This window comes from Salvelinus alpinus, chromosome 25 (assembly GCF_045679555.1).
Source record: "Salvelinus alpinus chromosome 25, SLU_Salpinus.1, whole genome shotgun sequence".
Taxonomy (NCBI): domain Eukaryota; kingdom Metazoa; phylum Chordata; class Actinopteri; order Salmoniformes; family Salmonidae; genus Salvelinus; species Salvelinus alpinus.
Window position 1 is genome coordinate 46606401 of NC_092110.1, and position 26550 is coordinate 46632950.

The 26550-nt window shown below is 48.9% G+C and overlaps 1 protein-coding gene across 4 annotated transcripts in view; it reads right to left on the reverse strand.

Moving 5' to 3' along the window:
* Nucleotides 1-3228: 3228 nt before the first annotated feature.
* Nucleotides 3229-26550, reverse strand: part of LOC139554040 (rab11 family-interacting protein 5-like) — an 88448-nt gene continuing 65126 nt past the window's right edge. The window contains exons 3-6 of one of the 4 annotated variants that reach the window (XM_071366944.1): nt 22644-23160; nt 8311-9837; nt 5578-5722; nt 3229-3681 (exon numbers count right to left, since the gene is read on the reverse strand). In XM_071366944.1, the coding sequence (XP_071223045.1) occupies nt 3424-3681; nt 5578-5722; nt 8311-9837; nt 22644-23160 (2447 nt within the window). In that variant the 3' untranslated portion in view covers nt 3229-3423. Of the gene's footprint in view, nt 3682-5577; nt 5753-8310; nt 9838-22643; nt 23161-26550 lie in introns of all 4 variants that reach the window. The other 3 variants (XM_071366943.1, XM_071366946.1, XM_071366945.1) reach the window with 3 other exon arrangements.

Here is a 26550-nt window from a genome sequence, read left to right on the forward strand (position 1 = left end):
TAGTATGAACACAATGGGGTTTCTGCTCATAACCTGTTAGTATGCACACAATGGGGTTTCTGCTCATAACCTGTTAGTATGCACACAATGGGGTTTCTGCTCATAACCTGTTAGTATGCACACAGAGGTTTCTGCTCATAACCTGTTAGTATGCACACAATGGGGTTTCTGCTCATAGCCTATTAGTATGCACACAATGAGGTTTCTGCTCATAACCTGTTAGTATGCACACAATGAGGTTTCTGCTCATAACCTGTTAGTATGCACACAATGGGGTTTCTGCTCATAGCCTATTAGTATGCACACAATGGGGTTTCTGCTCATAACCTGTTAGTATGCACACAATGGGGTTTCTGCTCATAACCTGTTAGTATGCACACAATGGGGTTTCTGCTCATAACCTGTTAGTATGCACACAGAGGTTTCTGCTCATAACCTGTTAGTATGAACACAATGAGGTTTCTGCTCATAACCTGTTAGTATGCACACAATGGGGTTTCTGCTCATAGCCTATTAGTATGCACACAATGAGGTTTCTGCTCATAACCTGTTAGTATGCACACAATGAGGTTTCTGCTCATAACCTGTTAGTATGCACACAATGGGGTTTCTGCTCATAGCCTATTAGTATGCACACAATGGGGTTTCTGCTCATAACCTGTTAGTATGCACACAATGGGGTTTCTGCTCATAACCTGTTAGTATGCACACAATGGGGTTTCTGCCCAGAACCTCTTAGTATGCACACAATGGGGTTTCTGCTCATAACCTGTTAGTATGCACACAATGGGGTTTCTGCTCATAACCTGTTAGTATGCACACAATGGGGTTTCTGCTCATAACCTGTTAGTATGCACACAATGGGGTTTCTGCTCATAACCTGTTAGTATGCACACAATGGGGTTTCTGCTCATAACCTGTTAGTATGCACACAATGGGGTTTCTGCTCATAACCTGTTAGTATGCACACAATGGGGTTTCTGCTTATAACCTCTTAGTATGCACACAATGGGGTTTCTGCTTATTACCTTAGTATGAACACAATGGGGTTTCTTCTTGTGTGATGAACTAAACAACAACTAAATGTTGAGCCACATCCTGGTCCCGTGTGGCTCAGTTGGTAGAGCATGGCGCTTGCAACGCCAGGGTTGTGGGTTCATTCCCCACGGGGGGACCAGGATGAATATGTATGAACTTTCCAATTTGTAAGTCGCTCTGGATAAGAGCGTCTGCTAAATGACTTAAATGTAAATGTAAATAACATTGCAACAAAGCAAAGCGTTGTGTCCTGTGATAAAACACCAGTCATGGGATAATGGCTGGACTTATCCTTTATGTGTCCCAATCTCCTTTAGGTGAAGTGCTATTCTGGAACCAAACTGGGAACTGGAGCATTAAGGAAAAACAATAAGGCAGCATTTGGCATTTCAATATGGCATATAGAGCTGTAGATATGTTATATATCCCTTTAGTAACACACCTGACAGCATTATCATTAGCATGCTTTAGCTCAAGCGCAGGGATTAGGGGGACATACAGGGGCAGAGACAGACAGAGGGGAGTCTAGTACCAGCATGTGTCTATGCATTTGTTTTGTCTCTATAATAAACCGTGTTGATTTAATGTTGGAGAAGCAGCGTCACCCAGACAGTTCTTAGCCTGGTATTAACAATACATCTGAAACAGTATAGAACATAGCCTGGTATTAACAATATAATGTATCTGAAACAGTACAGAACATAGCCTGGTATTAACAATATATCTTAAACAGTACAATACTTTTCCCGATCGTAACATCTGAAACTAGGGTTTCCCAACATGTTTTTTATTTTCCAGAAGTCCGTGTTGGAGGATTCCAGATTTCCTACTTATTCCCTTCTGAATCCCGGAATATTCCAACCTGGATTTCTGGACAACCCGATCAGAATTTTTGCCACACTATCTGAAACAGTACAATACTTAACCTGATCGTATCAATACATTCTGTGCACGTCTATCTGCACGACACACCACTCAATTTCTTAGCCTGGTAGTATCATCTGAAACAGTACAGTTTCTAGCCTGGTAATAGGCCTAACATTGAGACCTACAGTACTTATCTTGATGGTATCAACACGTTCTGCCTGTCTGCCTGTCTGTCTGTCTGTCTGTCTGTCTGCCTGTCTGTCTGTCTGCCTGTCTGCCTGTCTGCCTGTCTGTCTGCAATACACCACGTTAGAAGCGGCAGTGTGTTATTAAATGAAAGAAAAAGCAAATCAAGCTGAACTTCGCATCAAAGATCAAACTAGTCACCTGTTTGTTTTTATAAGAACACTTTTAAAACCACTTCCCATTCCATTAATTTGCACATCATTTTTACATTCTAAATGGCAACCCATTCCCTACATAGTGCACTACTTTAGGGACACGGCCCATAACACATGAGTGATAGTTCTTATCTCTCATTTGGTTTGTAGCTTACTGTTGTAGGTGCACTTGTCTGCAGGGCAAAATGTCTAGGTTGTGAAGTGACTGGGCTTGCATTCCAAATGGCACCCTATTCCCTATATAGTGCACTACTATTGACCAGAGCCCTATATGGGTTTCCCTTTGGGCCCTGATCAAAAGTAGTGTGCACTACACAGGATCTAGGGTACCATTTTGGATGTAGCCTAGGTGATGAAGAGGAAGTCATTCAGTATCGGATTGATCTGGGTTTGATCTCTTAGCTCAATACCAACTGGGTATACCTGAAACAACCTGAGGACCCTCTAACCCCACGACCTCTACCAAACCAGAATTATTAACCTTACGAACCACAACCCACCACTCCAACCCAAACCCCTTTCAAAACAGGGAGGGCACCTTCCAATACAAGTGAAGTCAATTCCAAACCATCCCCGTTGTCAGTGCTGTGTTCTCTAGCTACAGTAGTATGTCAGAAGTACAGCAGTGAACAGACTAAAAAGAAGACAGCTATTGTTGTGTTGTTACGGGGGGGGGGTCAGAGTAGAGGTTGTTATGGGGGGGGGGGGGGGGGTCAGAGTAGAGGTTGTTATGGGGGGGGGGGGGGGGTCAGAGTAGAGGTTGTTATGGGGGGGGGGGGTCAGAGTAGAGGTTGTTATGGGGGGGGGGGGTCAGAGTAGAGGTTGTTATGGGGGGGGGGGGGGGTCAGAGTAGAGGTTGTTATGGGGGGGGGGGGGGGGGTCAGAGTAGAGGTTGTTATGGGGGGGGGGGGGGGGGGTCAGAGTAGAGGTTGTTATGGGGGGGGTCAGAGTAACGAGAGCAAGCAGGGTTGCAAAATTGCGTCAAAAAAAATTCTCAGGTTTTCCAGGAATCCCAGTTAGAGAATTCCTGCTTATTCCCTCCGGATTCCGGGAATCAACCTGGAAATGTCACAACCCTAGGTGCTAGTTACCCCCATTCCATCAGTCCCTCTCTCGGTCACTTGAGCTTGGTGCCGACCTGCAGGATGATGGGAGTCTGCTCCATAATGCGAACCAGCAGCGTGTCTATGTAGTCCTCCAGATCCCTAACCTGAGGCTTCATCTTCTTCAACTCCGCCTCCCGCTTCGCTAGCAACGCACCCTGTTGGTCAAACTCCGCCCTCTGCCGGTGTAGGTCTGCCTCCCGTTGGAGGAGGAGGGCGACCAGCTCACTGTGGGTCAGGTGGTAGTAAGGCCCAGCTCCCTCCGTCAGAGACTTGGAGAGAAAGAACGAGGGGGAGAGAGAGCGAAAGAGAGAGAGAGAGAGAAAGTCGAGATAAAGAGAGAGAGAGAGAGGTTGGATTAAGTTAAACAGAGAAACTGCCAATTGCTTCAGTTTGTCCATTCTGTGTAGTAGGTCTGTGTGGTAGTTCTGTGTGGTATTGCTGTGTGGTAGGTCTGTGTGGTAGGTCTGTGTGGTATTGCTGTGTGGTAGGTCTGTGTGGTATGTCTGTGTGGTATTGCTGTGTGGTATTGCTGTGTGGTAGGTCTGTGTGGTAGTTATGTGTGGTAGGTCTGTGTGGTAGGTCTGTGTGGTAGGTCTGTGTGGTAGGTCTGTGTGGTATGTCTGTGTGGTATGTCTGTGTGGTATGTCTGTGTGGTATTGCTGTGTGGTATGTCTGTGTGGTATGTCTGTGTGGTATGTCTGTGTGGTATGTCTGTGTGGTATTGCTGTGTGGTATTGCTGTGTGGTATGTCTGTGTGGTAGGTCTGTGTGGTAGGTCTGTGTGGTAGGTCTGTGTGGTATTGCTGTGTGGTAGGTCTGTGTGGTATTGCTGTGTGGTAGGTCTGTGTGGTATTGCTGTGTGGTAGGTCTGTGTGGTATGTGCTGTGTGGTAGGTCTGTGTGGTAGTTATGTGTGGTAGGTCTGTGTGGTAGGTCTGTGTGGTAGGTCTGTGTGGTAGGTCTGTGTGGTAGGTCTGTGTGGTATGTCTGTGTGGTATGTCTGTGTGGTATTGCTGTGTGGTATGTCTGTGTGGTATTGCTGTGTGGTATGTCTGTGTGGTAGGTCTGTGTGGTAGGTCTGTGTGGTAGGTCTGTGTGGTATTGCTGTGTGGTATTGCTGTGTGGTAGGTCTGTGTGGTATTGCTGTGTGGTATGTCTGTGTGGTAGGTCTGTGTGGTAGGTCTGTGTGGTATTGCTGTGTGGTATGTGCTGTGTGGTAGGTCTGTGTGGTATGTCTGTGTGGTAGGTCTGTGTGGTATTGCTGTGTGGTATTGGTGTGTGGTAGGTCTGTGTGGTATTGCTGTGTGGTAGGTCTGTGTGGTAGGTCTGTGTGGTATTGCTGTGTGGTAGGTCTGTGTGGTATGTCTGTGTGGTAGGTCTGTGTGGTATGTGCTGTGTGGTAGGTCTGTGTGGTAGGTCTGTGTGGTAGTTATGTGTGGTAGGTCTGTGTGGTAGGTCTGTGTGGTAGGTCTGTGTGGTATGTCTGTGTGGTATGTCTGTGTGTTATTGCTGTGTGGTATTGCTGTGTGGTATGTCTGTGTGGTAGGTCTGTGTGGTAGGTCTGTGTGGTAGGTCTGTGTGGTAGGTCTGTGTGGTAGGTCTGTGTGGTAGGTCTGTGTGGTAGGTCTGTGTGGTATTGCTGTGTGGTATTGCTGTGTGGTAGGTCTGTGTGGTAGGTCTGTGTGGTATGTCTGTGTGGTAGGTCTGCGTGGTAGGTCTGCGTGGTAGGTCTGTGTGGTATGTCTGTGTGGTATGTCTGTGTGGTATTGCTGTGTGGTAGGTCTGTGTGGTATTGCTGTGTGGTATTGCTGTGTGGTAGGTCTGTGTGGTATGTCTGTGTGGTAGGTCTGTGTGGTAGGTCTGTGTGGTAGGTCTGTGTGGTAGGTCTGTGTGGTATGTCTGTGTGGTATTGCTGTGTGGTATGTCTGTGTGGTATGTCTGTGTGGTAGGTCTGTGTGGTAGGTCTGTGTGGTAGGTCTGTGTGGTAGGTCTGTGTGGTATTGCTGTGTGGTATGTCTGTGTGGTATTGCTGTGTGGTATTGCTGTGTGGTATTGCTGTGTGGTAGGTCTGTGTGGTAGGTCTGTGTGGTAGGTCTGTGTGGTAGGTCTGTGTGGTAGGTCTGTGTGGTAGGTCTGTGTGGTATGTGCCAGCTAGTCACTGCTGTACCTTCTTCTTCTCAGGCTGCTGATTGGTGGGCTGGCTGCTCCTCCCAGAGTGGATGGAGGACTTCAGTTTGTCCAGCACCGACCGGCCCTCGGAAAGTTCCGCCCGCCTCTTCTCCTCTGGGGTCAGGGGCTTCACTGGGTGAGGACTGGAAAGGGACATACAGTAAGATGCGTCACTGATAGAAAAGGAAACAAAAATAAAAGTCAGTCTTTCAGTCTCCAGACTTGAACCTGTCCATTTGGAGACGACCTACTGAAGATAGTTTCACAGAGAAAGATGTTATTGAACCCTGTCCTCCAGTACTCTCCCTCCTAGATGTTATTGGGACCTGTCCTCCAGTACTCTCCCTCCTAGATGTTATTGAACCCTGTCCTCCAGTACTCTCCCTCCTAGCTGTTATTGAACCCTGTCTCCTCCAGTACTCTCCCTCCTAGATGTTATTGGGACCTGTCCTCCAGTACTCTCCCTCCTAGATGTTATTGAACCCTGTCCTCCAGTATTCTCCCTCCTAGATGTTATTGGGACCTGTCCTCCAGTACTCTCCCTCCTAGATGTTATTGAACCCTGTCCTCCAGTACTCTCCCTCCTAGATGTTATTGAACCCTGTCCTCCAGTACTCTCCCTCCTAGATGTTATTGGGACCTGTCCTCCAGTACTCCCCCTCCTAGCTGTTATTGGGACCTGTCCTCCAGTACTCTCCCTCCTAGCTGTTATTGGGACCTGTCCTCCAGTACTCTCCCTCCTAGATGTTATTGAACCCTGTCCTCCAGTATTCTCCCTCCTAGCTGTTATTGGGACCTGCCCTCCATTACTCTCCCTCCTAGCTGTTATTGAACCCTGTCCTCCAGTACTCTCCCTCCTAGCTGTTATTGGGACCTGTCCTCCAGTACTCTCCCTCCTAGCTGTTATTGAACCCTGTCCTCCAGTACTCTCCCTCCTAGATGTTATTGGGACCTGTCCTCCAGTACTCTCCCTCCTAGATGTTATTGGGACCTGTCCTCCAGTACTCTCCCTCCTAGCTGTTATTGAACCTTGTCTCCTCCAGTACTCTCCCTCCTAGCTGTTATTGAACCCTGTCCTCCAGTACTCTCCCTCCTAGATGTTATTGAACCCTGTCTCCTCCAGTACTCTCCCTCCTAGATGTTATTGGGACCTGTCCTCCAGTACTCCCCCTCCTAGATGTTATTGAACCCTCTCCTCCAGTACTCCCCCTCCTAGATGTTATTGGGACCTGTCCTCTAGTACTCTCCCTCCTAGATGTTATTGAACCCTGTCCTCCAGTACTCTCCCTCCTAGATGTTATTGGGACCTGTCCTCCAGTATTCTCCCTCCTAGATGTTATTGAACCCTGTCCTCCAGTACTCTCCCTCCTAGATGTTATTGAACCCTGTCTCCTCCAGTACTCTCCCTCCTAGATGTTATTGGGACCTGTCCTCCAGTACTCCCCCTCCTAGATGTTATTGAACCCTCTCCTCCAGTACTCCCCCTCCTAGATGTTATTGGGACCTGTCCTCTAGTACTCTCCCTCCTAGCTGTTATCGAACCCTGTCTCCTCCAGTACTCTCCCTCCTAGCTGTTATCGAACCCTGTCTCCTCCAGTACTCCCCCTCCTAGATGTTATTGGGACCTGTCCTCCAGTACTCTCTCTCCTAGCTGTTATTGACAGGTCTGTGAGTGTGAATAGACCCTTTTCTAGTACACAACACACTGACATCATGCCCAGATGCGCGCGACTCTTGGCTGCAGTAAGACAGCCATCGCCATCTCTGCACAGTCAAGATGTACGTTAGATTTACGTTAATACTTCTAAACAAAATACTTTTGGGGTTCTCATACGCTTACAATGATGTTTTGATTCTTGCTTGAACAGTCGCTAAGATTATACTTGGATGTGATCTTTGCGAAATAACTTTTACTGTATGTAGCAGTTGTTAGCTAGAATGCTAACGCTCATATGATATAGGTTGTAGCAAAGAGCCATTTTACTGGTTGAAGTGTATTTGAAGTATAATGCAGTTGATTTGCGATGATGACACAAACATTATATTAAGCAGGACATTCATACGAGCCTGAACATCCCATTATAATCCAAAAGAAGTGTGAAATGCACTCATAAGTACCATGTAAATACAGGCTTTTGTTGCTGGCTTTCTACAGAATAACTCCCCCTTGTTCTGCCACCAACTTGCGCGTGTCGCCCTCGTGTAACAGACACATAAAGGGGTCTATACTACCTTTCATTGTGGGGGGGTTTAACTTCAGGACCCATCACACTGACCATAGAGACAAGAAACACAGGAGTCTGGTGTGTTTTGACAAATAGAGGAGAAAGATGTTCACACGGAAGAAAACGAAGAACCCCGAGACAGGTTGCAGAGGAGAGGAAGCAGCGGGAGAACCCCGAGACAGGTTGCAGAGGAGAGGACGCAGCGGGAGAACCCCGAGACAGGTTGCAGAGGAGAGGAAGCAGCGGGAGAACCCCGAGACAGGTTGCAGAGGAGAGGAAGCAGCGGGAGAACCCCGAGACAGGTTGCAGAGGAGAGGAAGCAGCGGGAGAACCCCGAGACAGGTTGCAGAGGAGAGGAAGCAGCGGGAGAACCCCAGATAGTCAATCGCCATAGAGATAAATAGAGGGCTCATCTTTGCATCAACTATGGCAATCGCTGAGAGAAGAAGAAGAAGTTGAGGCCCTGTTGAGACACCCACCACTTCCCAGTAAACATGTGACCTCACCTGATCTGCTGATTGGCTGGCGGATGTGTCTCCTGGGGCATGCCAGCATGCGACGCACCAACCACTGGCTGGGCAGTGGAGAAAAGGGGTGCGGCGGAGACAGTGCTTACTGATGACGTCACAGTAGCAGGGGGCGGGGCAGGGAGAGAGGAGAGAGCTGGAGAGGAAGAGGTGTTACGTTCAGCAGTTAGAGAGGAAGGAGCGGAGAAGGAGGAGGCGGCGAGGAGATCAGAAGTGTCATGCTGCTGGATGAAGGACAACGACCCCAGGGTTACAACGCCAGGGTCGCTGCCGAACGACAGAGTCAGGTCCTCAACGCCAGGGTCGCTGCCGAACGACAGAGTCAGGTCCTCAACGCTGTTCCTCTTTGTGCCCTCTGAGAGGGACCGTTGTTGCAGGTGTTCCTCTGGGAGGGACCGTTGTTGCAGGTGTCCCTCTGGGAGGGACCGTTGTTGCAGGTGTTCCTCTGGGAGGGACCGTTGGACTACAACGGACTCCACACGAGGGTGTTCTGGGTATTGGTCCTCTGATCTGTAATCCTCAATGTCTTCATTGATCTTCACACCACTAGATGTCCCAGTAGTGGTCTGAAATGTTTTTAGTGGACTGTCAGCTTGAGAGCTGAAAGAGTGTAGAAGTGCATTGGAAAGTTCTGGTGAATTATATGATTCTAAGTCCATGCCGATTGGCCAGTCTATCCTTGCTTCAGGGGATGTGGTCTTCTCTTTATCAACACACATGGGTCCCAGAAGGGATGTGGCTCGATCTATTGTGTCTGACCGGATGACATCATCAAAAGTGGCCCAGCATCGATCGTCAGAGAACTCCCCCATCAAGTCTAAAGCAGCCATGTTGTCTGAGCCAGTGGCAGAGTGGAATGATGCAGTCTCAGCATAGGACATGTCTTCCTCACAGACGGGAGAGTTAGCAGAGGACATGTCTTCCTCACAGACGGGAGAGTTAGCAGAGGACATGTCTTCCTCACAGACGGGAGAGTTAGCAGAGGGCACCGTCTTTGGGAGCGGAGGGAGCGGTCTCTGGCTAGTTTTAACTGCTTCTTCTTCTCTCTCCTTAGTGTTGGCGCTCTTCTCTTCTGTAGAAGGTTTATGGGAGGGTCTTTGTTCCTTCATACCAGTGTTAGTGCAGTCTTGTGTGACTTGGCGGTGTTGGGTTAGGGGCAGGATGGGGTTAGGGTTGGTAGACCAGGTTTGCGGTGCTACTGAGATATAGGAGGTAAAGCTAGAACAGGGAGACAGATGGGGCTGGGCAGAGTTAAGGTTTAGAGCTTGATCAGCTAGGAGTTCCTCGTAGAACGGGTTACACTGGAGGAGAGAGAGGAACGGGTTGGAGGGAGACATAGGGGGAGGAGACAGGCTGAAGGGGTTAGTGTGATGGAGTGGGGTGCCCAGTGAGTTAGGATCTACAGGGAGGTGAGGGGGGCCCCAGGACAGCAGACCAGAGGTAAGGGGGGTGAGACCAGGGGTATGGGGGTTGGGGGGAGGGTCTGAGCTAGGTGACACCACCGGGCTGTGAAAGGAAGGCACACAGTCCTCTTGATTAGTGATGTTTGTTTACACGGCTAACCTCAGACCTGCAGTTCTACTGGACATAGTCAGTGGTAACACCAAACAACTGCAAATGTTGGGGGATAATAACTTGAATTCTGAATTTAAAAAAATAATGTATTTCATAGCATCTAAATCTCTGAGGACTTATCCCCTGACAGACTAAACCAACCAGTGGTTGGCATGATGTAGTAAAAATGAGTAGCTTCCAATGTCTCTCATACCTGTCCTGTACCTCAACCCCTAATCAATGTCAGTCTGGCTTTAACTCCAGTCCTGTGACAACACGTTGAGCTAGACAGATGACGTGATGTTTAGCCTGAGAGACGATACACCAGACTGAGTGGCACCACTACCACCGTAATAGAGAATATGGGTCCGTGTAGTAGTTCACCCGTTGTAGCCTGGTGCCAGATCGGTTTGTGCAGTCTAGCCAACATACAGAACCCTCATCCATCTGACCTTCGCTGTATTAGAAACAGGTCTTACCAAAGAAGTACACACCTCATTAGGAACCGATTCAGGAATGTACGCCTTTCCTACACACTTCTCAGTGGTTGCTATTCAGACTGACCTTATGCAGGTGCCTAACAGGTTCTGTAGGCGTGGTTCCTATGCGCGCTCTGAATAAACGTCATTCAACCGATGAAAACCCTCCCACTTGCTGCCCAACATATTTTCTCATGGAGTTTTTATTCAATAGGGTTTTCAGTAAAATGTATCTGAGGTCATCCCTTTAAATACTGTAAAATCATTTAATGTTGTCAGACTAGATTACATGGCGAGAACGGGTTCTGGGATCAATATAAAAAAGCCATGTCAAAACCCTCTTAGGCCTCACTCCCCCCTATCTGAGATATCTACTGCAGCCTCATCCTCCACATACAACAACTGTTCACTCCCCCCCCCCTATCTGAGATATCTACTGCAGCCTCATCCTCCACATACAACACCTGTTCACTCCCCCCCCCTATCTGAGATATCTACTGCAGCCCTCATCCTCCACATACAACACCTGTTCACCCCCCCCCCCCTATCTGAGATATCTACTGCAGCCCTCATCCTCCACAAACACCCCCCCTATCTGAGATATCTACTGCAGCCCTCATCCTCCACATACAACACCTGTTCACCCCCCCCCCCCTATCTGAGATACCTACTGCAGCCCTCATCCTCCACATACAACACCTGTTCACCCCCCCTATCTGAGATATCTACTGCAGCCCTCATCCTCTACATACAACATCCTCCCTATTTGAGATACCTACTGCAGCCCTCATCCTCCACATACAACACCCCCCCCCACCCTATCTGAGATATCTACAGCAGCCCTCATCCTCCACATACAACACCTGTTCACCACCCCCCCCCCCCCATCTGAGATATCTACTGCAGCCCTCATCCTCCACATACAACACCCCCCCCTATTTGAGATACCTACTGCAGCCTCATCCTCTACATACAACATCCTACCTATCTGAGATATCTACTGCAGCCCTCATCCTCTAAATACAACACCCCCCCCCCCCCCCTATCTGAGATATCTACTGCAGCCCTCATCCTCTACATACAACACCCCCCCTATCTGAGATACCTACTGCAGCCCCCATCCTCTACATACAACACCTGTTCACCCCCCCTATCTGAGATATCTACTGCAGCTCTCGTCCTCCACATACAACACCCCCCCCCCCCTATCTGAGATACCTACTGCAGCCCTCATCCTCCACATACAACACCCCCCCCCCCCCCTATCTGAGATATCTACTGCAGCCCTCATCCTCCACATACAACACCCCCCCCCTATCTGAGATATCTACTGCAGCCCTCATCCTCCACATACAACACCCCCCCCCTATCTGATATATCTACTGCAGCCCTCATCCTCCACATACAACACCTGTTCACCCCCCCTATCTGAGATACCTACTGCAGCCCTCATCCTCCACATACAACACCTGTTCACCCCCCCCCCCTATCTGAGATACCTACTGCAGCCCTCATCCTCCACATACAACACCTGTTCACCCCCCCCCCTATCTGAGATACCTACTGCAGCCCTCATCCTCCACATACAACACCCCCCCCCTATCTGAGATATCTACTGCAGCCCTCATCCTCCACATACAACACCCCCCCTATTTGAGATACCTACTGCAGCCCTCATCCTCCACATACAACACCTGTTCACCCCCCCTATCGGAGATACCTACTGCAGCCCTCATCCTCCACATACAACACCTGTTCACCCCCCCCCCCTATCTGAGATACCTACTGCAGCCCTCATCCTCCACATACAACACCTGTTCACCCCCCCCCTATCTGAGATACCTACTGCAGCCCTCATCCTCCACATACAACACCCCCCCCCTATCTGAGATATCTACTGCAGCCCTCATCCTCCACATACAACACCCCCCCCCTATCTGAGATATCTACTGCAGCCCTCATCCTCCACATACAACACCCCCCCCCTATCTGAGATATCTACTGCAGCCCTCATCCTCCACATACAACACCTGTTCACCCCCCCTATCTGAGATACCTACTGCAGCCCTCATCCTCCACATACAACACCTGTTCACCCCCCCCCCTATCTGAGATACCTACTGCAGCCCTCATCCTCCACATACAACACCTGTTCACCCCCCCCCCTATCTGAGATACCTACTGCAGCCCTCATCCTCCACATACAACACCCCCCCCCCCCTATCTGAGATATCTACTGCAGCCCTCATCCTCCACATACAACACCCCCCCTATCTGAGATATCTACTGCAGCCCTCATCCTCCACATACAACATCCTCCCTATTTGAGATACCTACTGCAGCCCTCATCCTCCACATACAACACCTGTTCACCCCCCCTATCGGAGATACCTACTGCAGCCCTCATCCTCCACATACAACATCCTCCCTATTTGAGATACCTACTGCAGCCCTCATCCTCCACATACAACACCTGTTCACCCCCCCCCCCCTATCTGAGATACCTACTGCAGCCCTCATCCTCCACATACAACACCTGTTCACCCCCCCCCCTATCTGAGATACCTACTGCAGCCCTCATCCTCCACATACAACACCCCCCCCCTATCTGAGATATCTACTGCAGCCCTCATCCTCCACATACAACACCCCCCCCTATCGGAGATACCTACTGCAGCCCTCATCCTCCACATACAACATCCTCCCTATTTGAGATACCTACTGCAGCCCTCATCCTCCACATACAACACCTGTTCACCCCCCCCCCCTATCTGAGATACCTACTGCAGCCCTCATCCTCCACATACAACACCTGTTCACCCCCCCTATCTGAGATACCTACTGCAGCCCTCATCCTCCACATACAACACCCCCCCCTATCTGAGATATCTACTGCAGCCCTCATCCTCCACATACAACACCCCCCCCTATCGGAGATACCTACTGCAGCCCTCATCCTCCACATACAACACCCCCCCCTATCTGAGATATCTACTGCAGCCCTCATCCTCCACATACAACACCCGTTTTGTCACATTCTGTTAAAGGTCACTAAAGCTCACACATCTCTAGGTCGCTCGTCTTTTCAGTTCGCTGCAGCTAGCGACTGGAACGAGCTGCAACAAACACTCAAACTGGACAGTTTTATCTCAATCTCTTCATTCAAAGACTCAATCATGGACACTCTTACTGACAGTTGTGGCTGCTTTGTGTGATGTATTGTTGTCTCTACCTTCTTGACCTTTGTGCTGTTGTCTGTGCCCAATAATGTCTGTACCATGTTTGTGCTGCTACCATGTTGTGTTGTTGTTATGTTGCTACCAGGCTGTGTTGTCATGTGTTGCTGCCTTGCTATGTTGTCATCTTAGGTCTCTCTTTATGTAGTGTTGTGGTGTCTCTCTTTATGTAGTGTTGTGTTGTCTTTCTTGTAGTGTTGTGTTGTCCTATTTATTTTGTATTTTTTTAAATCCCAGCCCCCATCCCCGTAGGAGGCCTTTTGCCTTTTGGTAGGCCGTCATTGTAAATATGAATTTGTTCTTACCTGACTTGCCTAATTAAATAAAGGTTAAATAAAAAATAAAATAAAGAAAATGTGCATAGCTGTCTCCGTCTCAGCACTAAAACACTCCGATCTAGTAGATTATTTAGATTTAGGAAAGTATTTATCAACCATGAAAACATGATATTCTTCAGTTCAAAGTCAGAAAACCCATAGAGAGAAAGAGCATGAAAAGGAATAACATTCCATTTCTGTGATCTGGGGCCATAATGCTCCGTATACAGGAAGAGTTAAGTAGGTTTCAAACCCATTATGAAACCAGGGGTCCCCCGTCTCAGAGTGATGATGTCATGGGATCAGTTCCTTATAGGGCCATAATGCTCCGTATACAGGAAGGGTTAGTAGGCTTCAAACCCATTATGAAACCAGGGGTCCCCCGTCTCAGAGTGATGATGTCATGGGATCAGTTCCTTATAGGGCCATAATGCTCCGTATACAGGAAGGGTTAGTAGGCTTCAAACCCATTATGAAACCAGGGGTCCCCCGTCTCAGAGTGATGATGTCATGGGATCAGTTCCTTATAGGGCCATAATGCTCCGTATACAGGAAGGGTTAGTAGGCTTCAAACCCATTATGAAACCAGGGGTCCCCCGTCTCAGAGTGATGATGTCATGGGATCAGTTCCTTATAGGGCCATAATGCTCCGTATACAGGAAGGGTTAGTAGGCTTCAAACCCATTATGAAACCAGGGGTCCCCCGTCTCAGAGTGATGATGTCATGGGATCAGTTCCTTATAGGGCCATAATGCTCCGTATACAGGAAGGGTTAGTAGGCTTCAAACCCATTATGAAACCAGGGGTCCCCCGTCTCAGAGTGATGATATCATGGGATCAGTTCCTTATATGGAGAGGGGGAGGGGACCTGACCCCAGATCAGCACTCTGTGCTTCCTACAGAGGATTGATATGTAGCATAAGAGGAGATTTCAGTGGTGGGGGTCTGTTACAACCTGTCTCAAGATTGTAACAATGGGAAACCACACACTGAGTAAAGGAAAAACAAAATGAATTTCTTCCATAAAGAAAGTAAACACTCACAACAATAATCAGACGAGGCAGGAAGGTCAGTAAATTAGGCGTCAACTGCCAACGCCACAACGAAACAACCAAAAGCTATGCATGGAGAGAGGAATCTCTCGCTGAACGGGGAAACAGTGGCTTTATGCCACAGCTGAGCTGTCACAGGTGTGCCCTATCAGCACTGATCACCCTCCCAGCTCCGCCCACCTCTCCTGCTCCGCCCACCTCTCCTGCTCCGCCCACCTCTCCTGCTCCGCCCACCTCTCCTACTCCGCCCACCTCTCCTGCAGGAAGTAAGCACAGCTAAACCCAGTAGACAGATCAGGGAGGGGCCGTCACACCACCAACCATAAAAACGGGGACCTCCCATGTCCCCGAAATGTTTTAATAAACACAAGCAATAAACAATACAAATATACTTGCACTCCCTGGACATCCACCCACACAGGTCCACCACTTAACTCCACCCACACCAACAGCTCCAGCAACCATGGCAACTGGACGCAAATTAAGAAAAGGAGAGGAAGAGAGAGGAGACCAAATTGTCAGAGAACAGACAACACAGTATTAAACAGGACGACTAAGGAGAGGGCACACGGGACAACGAATCCGCCAAAACATTGTCCACCCCCTTAATATGACGAATCTCGAGGGGAAAAACTTGAAGGTAGAGACACCACCGCATCAACCTCTGGCTCGGACATCGAGTGTAAAAAAGTGCGTGGGTTGTGATCAGTATATACAACTAGAGGCACTACACATCGAAGTGTTGGAGAGTCCAGATCAGGGCAAGAGCCTCCTTCCAGTCTCAGTCCAACTCAGTCCAGTAAGCACGCAACAACGACTTCAAGGGTCTGATGAAACCGCTCCATGGCTCCCTGACTCTGTGCATGATATGCGGTCGCAAGATTGCGTCCGATGCGAAGTTGGCGTAACACCTGTGCAAACATGTGAGAAGTGAAGTTGGAACCTTGATCGCTTTGAATAATTTTGGGTATTTCCGAAAACAGAAATAAACCGAGTCAATGCCCTAACAACGGACTTGGTTGTTATGGTACGGAGAGGATAAGCAGCGGGATAACTGGTCACGTCACCGTCAACAGGTAAACACTACCGGTTTGGAATGAGGCAATGGGCCAACACAATCAATAGTTAAATGCTCAAAGTGTTGGCTTACTACCGGTATTGGGTACAAAGGTGCTGGCTTTAACGTCTGGTTAGGCTTCCCAGTCAACTGGCAAGTATGGCAAAGTTTGATAAATGCTGAGACGGCTCTTTTCAGACGAGGCCAAAATAAATGAATATGGCCATAGGTCTTCCCAACACCTAAATGACCAGCAACATCCCCATGAGACGTCTGCAAAAGCACATCACGGAAGGTATATGGTACTACAATTTGAATGACAGGGGCACCCCAAAAAAATAGTCACCATGAGGCAGCCATTTCCTCACCAACAATTGATCCTTTAAGTAGTATCTCTGTACTACATTTGGAACATCATCGGCCCGGGAACAAACAACCCTTTCAGAGCTCGCTGTTCTGCTACCAGGTCACCACGGGAAACAGACAAAGGAAGGTCAGGCACACAAGTTACAGAATAGTCCGCCACCTCGCTGGTCCCTGCATCAGACTCAGACACGGACTCAGCACGGCCCCTTTCACGAGTCACAGCACAAGCAGTAAACACTTTGTGGAAATTCTGAGCACTTTCATCCGGCACCTCTCTGAGAGGCCGAAGGCATGGAAACCATGAGAGGTGGCGATACATCTCGCCAGACCCGCCCACCGGGTCATAGAATCACCGCCGCTCCTTTGACAGACACTCCTATGATGACCTCACCTTGTACCAGATCTGTGGAGCGCACAAGTTTGTGTAAAGGGACAGACATAACATGTAAACCCTCGGATCAAGACCCTGTGTCTGTCTCTGGAGAAAGAGGGAGCAGACACCAGTATCTCACAGGACTTTAACTGGAACCCTCTCTTGGTTATCTATCAGAGATACGTAACCCTCCGTAGTGACCGGTGAATGGATGGATGCACTGTCAACCATACCCAATGGGTCTTCTAACTGGTCCTAAAAGGTGGAACAATTGAATCCCTTAACTTAAAAGCAGGTGCCGCTAACGCCGCTAGGCTTTACGGGCGCATTAACCCCAGAAGGCCTAGCTTTAACTCTAAAGACAGGGCATTCACTTTTCCAATGACCTTTACCATGGCAGTAATTGCAGATTTTTGCCATGATCCGATTTCACATGGGATCCACAAATCAACCCCTTGAGACAAGATCAGGCCAAGTAGGAAATAATTTAGGTCGCAAAACTCTCCCTGCGACCATCACTGTGAAGACGGGGTTCCCCAAAGTGACGTTATGCATCAGCACATATTCATTAACACGGCAGCCTCCGAGGCGGTCTGCACCTCATGCGGTCAGAGACAGAATCTTTGAAATTCTCCAGCACAACTAAAAACTGCACAATTGCTCGTAGGTTGGAACAACCAACGAAGTGCACCATCCCACCCAGTTAAACTGGGTGTGCAAGTCCCGTGCGAACTCAACATAACTCTGTCAGCTTTTTTTCCCAGGTTGTAAACCGCTGGCGATACACTTCAGGAACTAACTCATAGTCGTGCAACACAGCAGATTTAACTTTGCCGTAGTTTTGGCTGTCAGCAACGTTACGAGCCGAGTAGACCTCTTGTGCTTTCCCAGTTAGCACACATTGCAACATCAACGTACGGTCGGTGTCAGGCCAATTTCTGGAATCTGCTACCCTTTCAAACAGTGAAAGAAAAAATCTCAGGTTCCTTTTCACTGAATTTCAGCAGGCGCCTCAAGTTTCCAGCTACGTCGAAGGAAAGCTCGACCTCTGGAGAAATCACCGTAACTGTCACGAAGAGACATGTCAGAGAGGTTACCATCTCTGACCAAATCTAAACGGACTTTGTTGCAGTGTCAGTCTGGCTCCGTTTCCTGTTTAAACCTTTCTATCTCACAACTCCTTTTCCAAGGCGTGTTGCTGTTTCAGCCTATCATGCTCTAGTTGTAGCAACAACAGTTCCTTTTGCTGTTCAAAGAAGAAGACAGGATTAGGGACGTTTGTAGTGGACCGAAACGTAGCCAAACCAGGAGAAAACGACTCCATTAGAATGCCGGATTCAATCAAGTTGGCCTTTAGTATGGACTTAACTGTCTCTTTCAGACGTTTATCATCAATCTCAATGTTATAATGTGTCACAATTTATAACAACTGGTCTTAATTATAGCAAACCAGAAGTTCCTACCTCGGGACTTGGAAGAATTCCTTAATGTTAGCCATAGTCAAACAGTCAATCAACTATGGACGAACAACAACCTGCTCTCGCCCCAATTGAGTACACCAAACCAGACAAAACAGAAACCCAGTGTCAACCACACAGGAGAGACAAACAATTAATGTAGCTTCCCCATGACCTATTACTAGCTCAGCCCTAGTCTTCAGGCAGTTACTTGCAGTGGGTAGCTTCTCCAAGACCTATTAGTAGCTCAACCTAGTCTCAGGCAGTTACTGGAGGTGGGTATTTATGCACTTTAGCCGACTGTCGCAGAAAGCTCCCAGCTGGTTATCCCTCTGAGGATGTGCTCCTGAGACAACTTCTCCAGCCACCACACAAAAATAAGAAAGAGCTAACACTGCCAAACGTCGCTAAACCTACCAGAGGAGAAGACAAGAGTCCAGGTAGCCAATCCACGCTACCCCAACAATCCCTCACTGCTAACACAGCACAAACATCAACCTGATGTCCCAACAATGAGCAAAGCAGGATCTCCAACTGGAACAAGGGGATGGAGATAAACTCTGGTCCTCTCTCCACCGCAGCACAAACCAATCCTACTGCCACACTAACACCAACCACAGGCGTGGAACCAAAGAAAGTGCAACAGGCAGTATCCAAATGTCACAAATACTTGTGGGTTCTGGTCAGTACCTACAGAAAGTATTCATACCCATAGACACAGACTTAGTCCACGTTGTATTACAACCTGAATTCAAAATGGATAATATATCATTTTTTCCCTCCCATCTACATACCGACAAAGTAAAAACATGTTTTTAGCAAATGTATTAAGAATTAGATACAGAATGATCTCATTTTGGCCTGGGTGGCCAGCTCTAGGAAGAGTCTTGATGGAGGCAACTATGTTCTGTTTTGGTACCCTTCCCCAGATCTGTGCCTCGACACAATCCTGTTGTATCGGAGCTCTACGGAACAATTCCTTCGACCTCATGGCTTGGTTTTTGTTCTGACATGCACTGTCAACTGTAGGACCTTATATAGACAGGTGTGTGCCTTTCCAAATCATGACCAATCAATTTAATTTACCACAGGTGGACTCCAATCCAAGTTGGAGTTGTAGAAACATCTCAAGGATGATCAATGGAAACAGGATGCACCTGAGCTGAATTTTGAGTCTCATAGCGAAGGGTCTGAATACTGATGCACCGGAGAGGCTGTCTTTCTCCCTCCGCTGAGAAAAGGGGTCCGTCTTCCAGCTTATGGCCAAACTTAAGTAATACTGCATTATTTCTGCCTCATGCACCAATTCATGTTGCTACTCCTATGACCAGAGGAGTCTTCCTCATGCACCAATTTATGTTGTTACTCCTATGACCAGAGGAGTCTTCCTCATGCACCAATTCATGTTGTTACTCCTATGACCAGAGGAGTCTTCCTCATGCACCAATTCATGTTGTTACTCCTATGACCAGAGAAAGTTAAATATTTCGATATGAAAAAGACAAGCCGCAAATAAACTCATCAAAAAAAGAAACGTCCTCTCATTGTCAACTGTGTTTATTTTCAGCTAAATTAACGTGTGTAAATACTTGTATGAACATAACAAGATTCAACAACTGAGACATAAATTGAAAAATTTTCACAGACATGTGACTAACATAAATGGAATAATGTGTCCCTGAACAAAGGGGGGGTCAAAATCAAAAGTAACAGTCAGTATCTGGTGTGGCCACCAGCTGCATTAAGTACTGCAGTGCATCTCCTCCTCATGGACTGCACCAGATTTGCCAGTTCTTGCTGTGAGATGTTACCCCACTCTTCCACCAAGGCACCTGCAAGTTCCCGGACATTTCTGGGGGGAATGGCCCTAGCCCTCACCCTCCGATCCAACAGGTCCCAGACGTGCTCAATGGGATTGAGATCTGTGCTCTTCGCTGGCCATGGCAGAGCACCGACATTCCTGTCTTGCAGGAAATCACGCACAGAACGAGCAGTATGGCTGGTGGCATTGTCATGCTGGAGGGTCATGTCAGGATGAGCCTGAAGGAAGGGTACCACATGAGGGAGGATGTCTTCCCTGTAACGCACAGCGTTGAGATTGCCTGCAATGACAACAAGCTCAGTCCGATGATGCTGTGACACACCGCCCCAGACCATGACGGACCCTCCACCTCCAAATCGATCCCGCTCCAGAGTACAGGCCTCGGTGTAAACGCTCATTCTTTCGACGATAAACGCGAATCCGATCATCACCCCTGGTGAGACAAAACCGCGACTCGTCAGTGAAGAGCACTTTTTGCCAGTCCTGTCTGGTCCAGCGACGGTGGGTTTGTATAGGCGACGTTGTTGCCAGTGATGTCTGGTGAGAACCTGCCATACAACAGGCCTACAAGCCCTCAGTCCAGCCTCTCTCAGCCTATTGCGGACAGTCTGAGCACTGATGGAGGGATTGTGCGTTCCTGGTGTAACCGGACAGTTGTTGTTGCCATCCTGTACCTGTCCCGCAGATGTGATGTTCGGATATACCGATCCTGTGCAGGTGTTGTTACACGTGGTCTGCCACTGCGAGGACGATCAGCTGTCCGTCCTGTCTCCCTGTAGCGCTGTCTTAGGCGTCTCACAGTACGGACATTGCAATTTATTGCCCTGGCCACATCTGCAGTCCTCATGCCTCCTTGCAGCATGCCTAAGGCATGTTCACGCAGAAGAGCAGGGACCCTGGGCATCTTTCTTTTGGTGTTTTTCAGAGTCAGTAGAAAGGCCTCTTTAGTGTCTAAGTTGTTAGTGTCTTCACGACCGTTCCACAGGTGCATGTTAATTAATTGTTTATGGTTCATTGAACAAGCATGGGAAACAGTGTCGTACTCAGAAAAGTGTTTCGATAATCTTGTGTTATTAAACTCAACAAAAAAAAGAAACGTCCCTTTTTCAGGACCCTGTCTTTCAAAGATAATTCGTTTCCACACCTGGATTAGGCAACATTTGCCCATTATTCTTTTCAAAATTCTTCAAACTCTGTCAAATTGGATGTTGATCATTGCTCTTTTCATGTATTGCCATAGATTATCAAGTAGATTTAAGTCAGAACTGTAACTAGGCCACTGTCTTCTTGGTAAGCAACTTGGTAAGCAACCTTGGTCTGCTGTTTTAGGTTATTGTCCTGCTGAAAGGTGAATTCATCCCCCAGTGTCTGGTGGAAAGCAGACTGAACCAGGTTTTCCTCTAGGATTTTGCCTGTGCTTAGCTCCATTTCATGTCTTTTTTTATCCTGAAAAACTCCCAAGTCCTTAACGATTACAAGCATACGCATAACATAATGCAGCCACCACTATGATTGAAAATATGGAGAGTGGTACTCAGTAATGTCTCCCTCATGGCCCAGGTGTCTACATACACCATAGACACATACCAGTTTAGATGGATCCAGCTCAGAGAGGCCCAGCTGATGAGCTCCATCAGCAGCAGATTTTCACACTGAACAAAATCGTCAGCGCAATATGCAACAATTTCAAATATTTTACTGAGTTACAGTTCATAGAAGGGAATCAGTCAATTGAAATAAATTCATTAGGCTCTAATCTATGGATTTCACATGACTGATTACAGATATGCATCTGTTCATCACACAAAATGTAGGGGCGTGGATCAGAAAACGATTCAGTATCTGGTGTAACCATTTGCCTCATGCAGAACAACACATCTCCTTCACATAGAGTTGATCAGGCTGTTGATTGTGGCCTGTGGAATGTTGTCTCACTCCTCTTCAATTGGCTGTGTGAAGTTGCTGGATATTGGCGGGAACTGGAACACGCTGTCGTACACGTCGATCCAGAGCATCCCAAACGTGCTTAATGGGTGTCATGTCTGGTGAGTACGCAGGCCATGGAAGAACTGGGACATTTTCAGCTTCCAGGAATTGTGTCCAGATCCTTGTGACATGGCCATGTATTATCATGCTGAAACTTTACGTACCTCCCAAGTTGACTTCAATATTTGTGCATAAAGGCATTTCCACCGCCATTTCTCGCATAATTAATTTTGATCCGTCTGCATTTATAAAACTGTACCAAAAACTTCCTGTTTCCGGTCATGATTTATTTTTTATATGGTATGACTACTAGCATTAAGACTGTGGATGGAAACATGGTAACTAACTCCAACCAGTGTAGAAACCTCTGGCCCTTCAACCAGCTGTCAATGGTCTAATAAGGCTAACCATCCCTCACACATCATATGATTCAAATCCTTTTCTTGGTTTTCTAGCAACATGACACAAAGTTATCCTGGGTTGTGTGGACATCTTTGGGACAAACCAGTTGTCAACTATAATATAGTCAGTGGAGGTCACTCGTCTTTCTGAGCTGGCTACGTCACCCTGTGTTCTAACCTGTTAACACCCAGTCGTGGTCATTCTTTCTCACCTGGGTTTGCTACGGTTGTCCTTTGATCCAAACCATCCTTTGTGTTTCTCGCCTGGGCCAGAGTCAGAGTTAGAGGCCTGTTCAGACTCATCCAGACAGTTCCTGCTCCGTTTCCTCCCCTGGCTGTCTCTGTCTGACTCCTCCCTGGCCCCCTCGCCCATCCCCTGACCAGCCTGCTCCAGGGCCGCTGCGATGGCCACCTTCTCCTCCTTCCCTGCCTTGTCAAAGGACCAGCGCCGGCCGTCCGCAGCGGGACCTTTAGGGAGGAGGACAGGGAGCTCCTCTCTCTGCTGGTTGAGGTTCTGGAGGGATTGGGACAGAGGCAGGTTCTTCTTCACCAGGGCTAGAGGATCTAAAGGTATTACGGGGTTCCCCGGGCAAGGGTCCAGGGTGGTGTTATACACATGGCTTCCATTGATGCAGACAGGCTGAGGCACAGGGATGTTGATCTCTCCAGACTCGTCAGTGAACTCACATGTATAGGAGGCCAGCTTGGGAGACGACTCTGCCGTATGCTCTGTGGAGAGGAGAGAGAGAGAGATGCTAGTGCTTGAATAGCATGTCTTTTCATGACAGGAAAAGTTTAAGCAAAGAGTGACAATGTATGTAATCAAACAATTAAAGTAGGGATGTAACGATTCACTTCGGTCCCGATTCAAAGGACTGCTTCGGTCCGCGGACCCCAAACCGAGCAAAATGTAGCATCACTCAGAAAATCTAATGTAATGAATCGCTGATTCACTGAAATGTTACACTACTATTACTCTGATAGAAGATGGTGATAGTGGAGTGGTAGATGGTGTGGTAGATGGTGTGGTAAATGGTGTGGTAAATGGTGGTAGTGGGGTGGTAGTGGAGTGGTAGATGGTGTGGTAGATGGTGGTAAATGGTGGTAAATGGTGGTAGTGGGGTGGTAGATGGTGGTAGTGGAGTGGTAGATGGTGTGGTAAATGGTGGTAGTGGAGTGGTAGATGGTGGTAGTGGGGTGGTAGTGGAGTGGTAGATGGTGTGGTACATGGTGGTAGTGGGGTGGTAGATGGTGGTAGTGGAGTGGTAGATGGTGTGGTAGATGGTGGTAGTGGGGTGGAGTGGAGTGGTAGTGGAGTGGTAGTGGAGTGGTAGTGGAGTGGTAGATGGTGGTAGTGGGGTGGTAGTGGGGTGGTAGATGGTGGTAGATGGTGGTAGTGGAGTGGTAGATGGTGTGGTAGATGGGGTTAGTGTGGTGGTGGTAGTGGAGTGGTAGTGGAGTGGTAGTGGAGTGGTAGTGGGGTGGTAGATGGTGGTAGATGGTGGTAGTGGGGTGGTAGATGGTGTTAGTGGGGTGGTAGTGGGGTGGTAGATGGTGGTAGTGGGGTGGTAGATGGTGGTAGTGGGGTGGTAGATGGTGGTAGTGGGGTGGTAGATGGTGGTAGTGGGGTGGTAGTGGGGTGGTAGATGGTGGTAGTGGGGTGGTAGATGGTGGTAGTGGGGTGGTAGATGGTGGTAGTGGGGTGGAAGATGGTGGTAGTGGGGTGGTAGATAGTGGTAGTGGTGTGGTAGATGGTGTGGTAGATGGTGTGGTAGATGGTGTGGTAGATGGTGTGGTAGATGGGGTGGTAGTGGGGTGGTAGTGGGGTGGTAGATGGTGGTAGTGGGGTGGTAGTGGGGTGGTAGATGGTGGTAGTGGGGTGGTAGTGGGGTGGTAGATGGTGGTAGTGGGGTGGTAAAATGGTGGCAGATGGGTGGTAGTGGGGTGGTAAATGGTGGTAGTGGGGTGGTAGTGGAGTGGTAGTGGGGTGGTAAATGGTGGTAGTGGGGTGGTAGATGGTGGTAAATGGTGGTAGATGGTGGTAAATGGTGGTAGTGGAGTGGTAGATGGTGGTAGATGGTGGTAGTGGGGTGGTAGTGGGGTGGTAGTGGGGTGGTAGTGGGGTGGTAAATGGTGGTAGTGGAGTGGTAAATGGTGGTAGTGGAGTGGTAAATGGTGGTAGTGGGGTGGTAAATGTGGTAGTGGGGTGGTAAGTGTGGTAGTGGGGTGGTAGATGGTGGTAAATGGTGGTAGTGGGGTGGTAGATTGTGGTAGTGGGGTGGTAGTGGGGTGGTAGATGGTGGTTGTGGGGTGGTAGATGGTGGTAGTGGGGTGGTAGATGGTGGTAGTGGGGTGGTAGATGGTGGTAGTGGGGTGGTAGATGGTGGTAGTGGGGTGGTAGTGGAGTGGTAGATGGTGGTAGTGGTGTGGTAGATGGCGGTAGTGGGGTGGTAGTGGAGTGGTAGATGGTGGTAGTGGGGTGGTGGTAGTGGTGTGGTAGATGGTGGTAGTGGGGTGGTGGTAGATGGTGGTAGTGGGGTGGTAGATGGTGGTAGTGGTGTGGTAGATGGCGGTAGTGGGGTGGTAGATGGTGGTAGTGGGGTGGTAGATGGTGGTAGTGGGGTGGTAGATGGTGGTAGATGGTGGTAGGTGGGTGGTAGATGGTGGTAGTTGGGTGGTAGTGGGGTGGTAGATGGTGGTAGAGGGGTGGTAGATGGTGGTAGAGGGGTGGTAGAGGGGTGGTAGATGGTGGTAATGGGGTGGTAGATGGTGGCAGTGGGGTGGTAGTGGTGTGGTAGTGGGGTGGTAGATGGTGGTAGTGGGGTGGTAGATGGTGGTAGTGGGGTGGTAGATGGTGTGGTAGATGGTGGTAGTGGGGTGGTAGATGGTGGTAGTGGGGTGGTAAAATGGTGGCAGAGGGTGGTAGTGGGGTGGTAAAATGGTGGCAGAGGGGTGGTAGTGGGGTGGTAAATGGTGGTAGTGGGGTGGTAAATGTGGTAGTGGGGTGGTAGATGGTGGTAAATGGTGGTAGTGGAGTGGTAGATGGTGGTAGTGGGGTGGTAGATGGTGGTAGTGGGGTGGTAGATGGTGGTAAATGGTGGTAGTGGAGTGGTAGATGGTGGTAGTGGGGTGGTAGATGGTGGTAGTGGGGTGGTAGATGGTGGAAGTGGGGTGGTAGTGGGGTGGTAAAATGGTGGCAGAGGGGTGGTAAATGGTGGTATTGGGGTGGTAAATGTGGTAGTGGGGTGGTAGATGGTGGTAAATGGTGGTAGTGGGGTGGTAAATGGTGGTAGTGGGGTGGTAAATGGTGGTAGTGGGGTGGTAATGGTGGTAGTGGGGTGGTAGATGTGGTAGATGGTGGTAGTGGGGTGGTAGATGGTGGTAGTGGGGTGGTAGATGGTGGTAGTGGGGTGGTAGATGGTGGTAGTGGGGTGGTAGTGGAGTGGTAGATGGTGTGGTAGATGGGGTTAGTGTGGTGGTGGTAGTGGAGTGGTAGTGGAGTGGTAGTGGAGTGGTAGTGGGGTGGTAGATGGTGGTAGATGGTGGTAGTGGGGTGGTAGATGGTGTTAGTGGGGTGGTAGATGGTGGTAGTGGGGTGGTAGATGGTGGTAGTGGGGTGGTAGATGGTGGTAGTGGGGTGGTAGATGGTGGTAGTGGGGTGGTAGTGGTGTGGTAGTGGGGTGGTAGATGGTGGTAGTGGGGTGGTAGATGGTGGTAGTGGGGTGGTAGATGGTGGTAGTGGGGTGGTAGATGGTGGTAGTGGGGTGGTAGATGGTGGTAGTGGTGTGGTAGATGGTGTGGTAGATGGTGTGGTAGATGGTGTGGTAGATGGGGTGGTAGTGGGGTGGTAGTGGGGTGGTAGTGGGGTGGTAGATGGTGGTAGTGGGGTGGTAGATGGTGGTAGTGGGGTGGTAGTTGGGTGGTAGATGGTGGTAGTGGGGTGGTAAAATGGTGGCAGATGGGTGGTAGTTGGGTGGTAAATGGTGGTAGTGGGGTGGTAGTGGGGTGGTAAATGGTGGTAGTGGGGTGGTAGATGGTGGTAAATGGTGGTAGATGGTGGTAAATGGTGGTAGTGGAGTGGTAGATGGTGGTAGTGGGGTGGTAGATGGTGGTAGTGGA